General features: G+C 35.5%; 1 protein-coding gene across 1 annotated transcript; it reads right to left on the reverse strand.

Annotated features, from left to right (window-relative positions):
- Positions 1–522: 522 nt before the first annotated feature.
- EV154DRAFT_489121 (uncharacterized protein) lies at positions 523–1,621 on the reverse strand (the record flags this gene model as incomplete). The annotated part of the gene is made up of 5 exons (XM_051599259.1): positions 523–807; positions 979–1,076; positions 1,132–1,236; positions 1,307–1,412; positions 1,574–1,621. 5 exons carry the CDS (start codon positions 1,619–1,621, stop codon positions 523–525), a joined length of 642 nt encoding a protein of 213 aa, XP_051449842.1.
- Positions 1,622–6,446: the final 4,825 nt, after the last annotated feature.

Consider the following 6,446-nt stretch of genomic DNA (forward strand, 5'->3'; position numbering starts at 1 on the left):
AACCATCTTTTCATCATTTGTAGAACTCACAATCCCAATCAGTTATAGAAATCACACTCTGAGAAGTTACACTCCCATTCCTTTATTATTTGCTTTAGTTTTTTTCTTCATCAAAATATCCACCCTATTCTTGGGATAATTAACTTTAGGCATAACTCTTCTCTGCTATTTTCAAGTTGTAAGCAATTTGACACTTCTATTTCCAACAAAAAGACATAGATTTCATCCGTTAACAACAAATACGTTCACAATTCCCTTTTCTCTGAGGGATTCCTTACCTACCTATAGTCTTAGTCTGTCTGACTTGTCATTAGCTATGTTACTGCAGTCGAGCCTAGCTTCAATTGTTATTCCAGCTTCCAACACTCCTGTTATTCTGGCCTCTGAGTCAATTATTTCTGTGGTTTTCCCTCACCACAACGTCCGTATGTCTAAGATCTTGGTACGCGATTTGCTTCATCGTGGGTCCCAATACACATATTCTTCAACAACAATCTGATCTTGAAACTATATTCCCCTAAGCTACTTCGTAAATTTGGGGTCGCAATAACCAATGCGTATATGCAACCTACTGGTAACTTTCGTCGTGTCCTGGGTGCCAGTATATAGTCTACTGGGTCTATCAATTTCCGTCCTCTTCTTGAGTCCTAAATGTCCACATGTATTCAAGCATTCGATCAACCAACACAATTGGGAGCTATATTGCGTGATTCCTTGTTCCCTCCAAAGCCTGCGACCACCTTTTACGGACGTGCTAATTCGACCTGGTAGAATACTGGCTATACTCATTTCGCTTGATTCGAATGACTTACAAAAACAAAAAAATCTACTGTCGCCACTTCTTTATCATTCGTTTTCAATGTTGCTTGTATTTTACTTGGAATCTGGAGATCTCGATTGAGACAAGTTTTTGACGATCAACCTTTCACATTCACAACGGTGCTTCCATTCTGCAATCCAGTCGTATGACAACTATACTTTCAAACGCTGGACGTTTAAAAACAGTGTGCTTTCTTTCATAAAAATACTTCTTTCGACTTGTTGTCCCAATGACTCTTTCACATTGCTCTTGGTCACTCGTAAAACAAAACAAAACAAAAAAAACAAAGACACAAAAAAGCAAATAATCACCCCTCAGTAACAATAAATAAATTTTGAAAGACAGCGCTGTCTTTTGGGACAGCCAAAGTGCACGTAGTGGCAATATAAGATCTGTAATTTCGATGTTCTCTAGACCTGGAAACAAGGATATACAATGTAAAAATTACGCATAAATGTTTATTAAACGATTTATACTTATTTTGACATCTGTCATCACTCATTCGCCTTTGAGCTCGTTTGATCTTAAGCTCATGCCGAAATGCTAAACCAGAAGCTGAAGGTAAGCTGTAAAACACATATACTGGTTTAAACTATGTTGTTTGTACTAAATGTGTATATATTTTAAGCTGTTAATTTATATTGACCTCTTGATGTCTGTTAAGGATATCATGGATATAATAACAAAGTTATTTTTTTTTTTTTTTTTTTTTTACCTTTTACGTCTTTTTTTAACCTTTTATGCTTATCTCACTGTAAATGTCTCGTATTTTGGATGGATTTTTGCCAGTATATTGATCATACCCACCTATGATGCTGTGTATCTTTGCGTAGGTACGATTTTTGACACCATGTATTAGCTAAAGCTTGCTGATAATCACACAATATAAGCTGGGCAGTTGAAAATTAATAATCCTTAATAGTTTCTCTCATATAAGTGCTTCAAGTGGCATTTCTAGAACAAACATAATCCAGAGTGGCGAGCTACTTCTGGGTTTATTTACCATAAAAGGTAATATAATCACGTGTCCACATTTACTCTTGTAACTGTTTTTTCCGTCAACCACTGTCTGAGGCTCCCCATTCTGCTGAGATTACGCGCCCAGTGACTTCGGAATCTGGTCCGCAATCGAATCAGTCTGGAGGAGCCGAGGACACTCTTTTTTTTTATTTTTTTTATCATTTTTAAATTCCGCGCCTATAACATCGTACTGACATTCCCAAATTTCTGGTTCCAAATACGCGTACAATGTTGGAATTTCATCTCTTTTTGAAAGCTAATTTTTTTCGGCTATGTATGGATAAAAAGCAGTGATTTATTCATAAGGCATTACTTAGTCTCCTACACATATAGCCATTGATGTGATGAATTTTATAAAAAAAAAAAAAAAAAAAAAACGAACGTCGATGTTTGGTAATGTCAGGAACGAGGGAGGAACGAGACAGGCAGGACAGGACAGAGAATGAATAGCTTCTTGGAGCAGGTTATTTATTTAAGAATAAAAGGGAGAAAAGAAAAGAGAAGATGATTATGAAATATATCTGATAAAGAAAACTGGGAGAAGTGAAATTTATCAGCTATATTTATAGAGAAAGAAAAACAAGAAATTAAATAAAAGAATAAGCAATGACAAAAGTTAGCCATAGCTTATGTGGATCATGACAAAGGATTTAAAGAGCTGATAGATCAATGATAAATATTGAGTCTGAAAGCTGGTTACTCATAAAGCATATTTGTGGCATAAGATCTAACAGGATCATGACAGGTAAATCAATGACAGCGTCAAGATTGGAAAAGAATACCAAGAAACTGCCCATAAACCAATATTGACACCATATATTATCTGGAGCCTGCTGATAATTACACGATTTAAGCTGGACAGTTGAAAAATAATAATCCATAATAGTTTCTCATATAAGTGCTTTAAGTGGTATTACACAGGATCGAATCATGCATAAAAACAATAAAAACCATCATATAATTATTACCAGGTAATATCCCCTCTTTTCGTCACTGTCTGTTACCTTTTGTATCTATCTTTTCACAAAATTTTGTAGAAGCTCATTGAAAAAAACGATTTAGCTTTTTACATCTAAAAGCACTGTATTATTTACTCATTCATGGTATACTACTGGATTTGTATCTCCTTTAAAATCACTCTCAGAACACTTTTTTTTTCTTCTTTCTTTTATGAACAATAGTTAGCTTATGCTGATTAATTGAAGTCTGGTACTCACTATCACATTTGTAAATTAATAACAACTGTCGCTTTTCTACATCTAAATCCGTACTAGCGCCATATCCCTACCATAAAGAAAATTTAACGCAGGGAAAAACTGCATCTTTTCCAAGCCTATGGTTACAAGCTATAACAACGAAGAAATATCCAAGCGGTGACATGAGTGTATCTTCAGTAGACATTGCTGAAAAATCTGGCTACAGACAAAAGAGATCAATCGCTTTTTAAAGGGCATTGGCCATGGTTGACCGGTAGTTAGGCCAATGCTTCCTAAATCAGGTAGTGCAATATGTACACATTTGGATCATACGAGACTTTGATGATCTCTTGCTTTATCATTAGGAGTTGAATTTACATCACCGTCACCATGGTTTTAATGGATGCGGTTGATACGCTGAAGTTGACCTTCCCGGACGTAATTTTCTCTTTCATCATTCAAGCCAAATTATCCATCCCTTTTGTTTTATATCGTCCCTGTTAATGCATTCATCCATCCATGCATGAAAAAAAATAAAAAATAAAAAAAAATAAAAAAATAAAAAAATAAAAATTGAGCTGAGCTGGATGGATGGATCGATGGATCGAACGCTCTACCATCTTTAAATGCTACCAACAAAATCATTTTTTTAAATATACATATTAAAAAAGCTCACTGCTTTTGGCACCGTCGCTACCGGAAAATATCATCACTGAATCCTTATAAATAATGTTACATCGCGCCCTCTTTTTCTCTCCCTTTGCCAGCTTGTACCACAGTAGTAGTAGATAATCACCCATTTACTCTTTATAATCACCTGGGAATTTATATTAAAAAAAATTCTTTACTATTGAACAATGTGATGTTGACCTGATATTGACAGCCTTTGATAGTAATGTGTTCATGCGAGATTATTTGCTCTTTTTTTTTTTTTTTCTTGCAAGTTGTACCACAGTAGTAGTAGATAATCCCCCATTTACTCTTTATAATCACCTGGGACTTTAGATTAAAGAGAAATTCTCTACTATTGAACAATGTGATGTTGACCCGATTTTGACAGCCTTTGATAGTAATGTGTTCATGCGAGATTTTTTGCTCTTTTTTTGTTTTTTTCTTCTTGCAAGTTGTACCACAGTAGTAGTAGATAATCCCCCATTTACTCTTTATAATCACCTGGGACTTTAGATTAAAAAAAAATTCTCTACTATTGAACAATGTGATGTTGACCCGATATTGACAGCCTTTGATAGTAATGTGTTCATGCGAGATTATTTGCTCTTTTTTTGTTTTTTTCTTCTTGCAAGTTGTACCACAGTAGTAGTAGATAATCCCCCATTTACTCTTTATAATCACCTGGTACTTTATATTAAAAAAATCTCTACTATTGAAAAATGTGAAATTGACAGCTTTTTGCGTATGGTCTCTAATCGATCTCTTTTTCTCTTTCAAAAATCTCAAGTTTAGTTAAAACCATCTTGTCATCATTAGTAGAGCTCACAATCCCATTCCTTTATTATTTGCTTTAGTTTTTTTCTTCATCAAAATATCCACCCTATTCTTGGGATAAATGACTTTAGGCATAACTTGTCTCTGCTATTTTCAAGTTGTAAGCGATTTGCCACTTCTATTTCCAACAAAAAGACAGAGATTTCATCCGTTAACAACAAATTCGTTCACAATTCTGTTTTTCTCTAATGGATTCCTTACCTACCTATGATCTTAGTCAGTCTGACTTGTCATTAGCTATGTTACTGCAGTTGTGCCTAGCTTCAATTATTATTCCAGCTTCCAATACTCCTGTTATTCCGGCCTCTGAGTCAATCATTTCTGTGGTTTTCCCTCACCACAGCGTCCGTATGTCTAAGGTCTTGGTACGAGATTTTCTTCATCGTGGGTCCCAATACACATATTCTGCAACAACAATCTGATCGTGAGACTATATTCCCCTAAGCTACTTCGTAAATTTGGGGTCGCAATAACCAATGCGTATATGCAACCTACTGGTAACTTTCGTCGTCTCCTGGGTTCCAGTATATAGTCTACTGGGTCTATCAATTTCCGTCGTTTTCTTGAGTCCTAAATGTCCACATGTATTCAAGCATTCGATCAACCAACACAATTCGGAACTATATTGCGTGATTCCTTGTTCCCTCCAAAGCCAGTGACCACCTTTTACGGACGTGCTAATTCAACCTGGTAGAATACTGGCTATACGCGTTTCGCTTAATTCAAATGACTTACAAAAGCAAGAAAATTTACTGTCGCCACTTCTTTATCATTCGTTTTCATTGTTGCTTGTATTTTACTTGGGATCTGGAGATCTCAATAGAGACAAGTTTTTGACGATCAACCTTTCACATTCACAACGGTGCTTCCATTCTGCAATCTAATCGTATGACAACTATACTTTCAAACGCTGGCCGTTTAAAAACAGTGTGCTTTCTTTCATAAAAAATACTTCTTTCGACTTGTTGTCGCAATTGTGACTCTTTCACATTGCTCTTGGGTCACTCGTAAAACAAAAACAAAAAACACAAAAAAGTAAATAATCACCCCTCAGTAACAATAAATAAATTTTGAAAGACAGCGCTGTCTTTTGGGACAGCCAAAGTGCACGTAGTGGCAACATAAGATCTGTAATTTCGATGTTCTCTAGACCTGGGAACAAGGATATACAATCAAAAAACAATGTAAGAATTACGCATAAATGTTTATTAAACGATTTATACTTATTTTGACATCTGTCATCACTCATTCGCCTTTGAGCTCGTTTGATCTTAAGCTCATGCCGAAATGCTAAACCAGAAGCTGAAGGTAAGCTGTAAAACACATATACTGGTTTAAACTATGTTGTTTGTACTAAATGTGTATATATTTTAAGCTGTTAATTTATATTGACCTCTTGATGTCTGTTAAGGATATCATGGATATAATAACAAAGTTATTTTTTTTTATTTTTTTTTATTTTTTTACCTTTTACGTCTTTTTTTTACCTTTTATGCTTATCTCACTGTAAATTTCTCGTATTTTGGATGGATTTTTGCCAGTATATTGATCATGCCCACCTATGATGCTGTGTATCTTTGCGTAGGTACGATTTTTGACACCATGTATTAGCTAAAGCTTGCTGATAATCACACAATATAAGCTGGGCAGTTGAAAATTAATAATCCTTAATAGTTTCTCTCATATAAGTGCTTCAAGTGGCATTTCTAGAACAAACATAATCCAGAGTGGCGAGCTACTTCTGGGTTTATTTACCATAAAAGGTAATATAATCACGTGTCCACATTTACTCTTGTAACTGTTTTTTCCGTCAACCACTGTCTGAGGCTCCCCATTCTGCTGAGATTACGCGCCCAGTGACTTCGGAATCTGGTCCGCAATCGAAGCCGTCTGGAGGAGCCGAG

The sequence above is a fragment of the Mucor mucedo genome (assembly GCF_025094135.1).
Source record: "Mucor mucedo strain NRRL 3635 chromosome Unknown EV154scaffold_392, whole genome shotgun sequence".
Lineage (NCBI taxonomy): Eukaryota > Fungi > Mucoromycota > Mucoromycetes > Mucorales > Mucoraceae > Mucor > Mucor mucedo.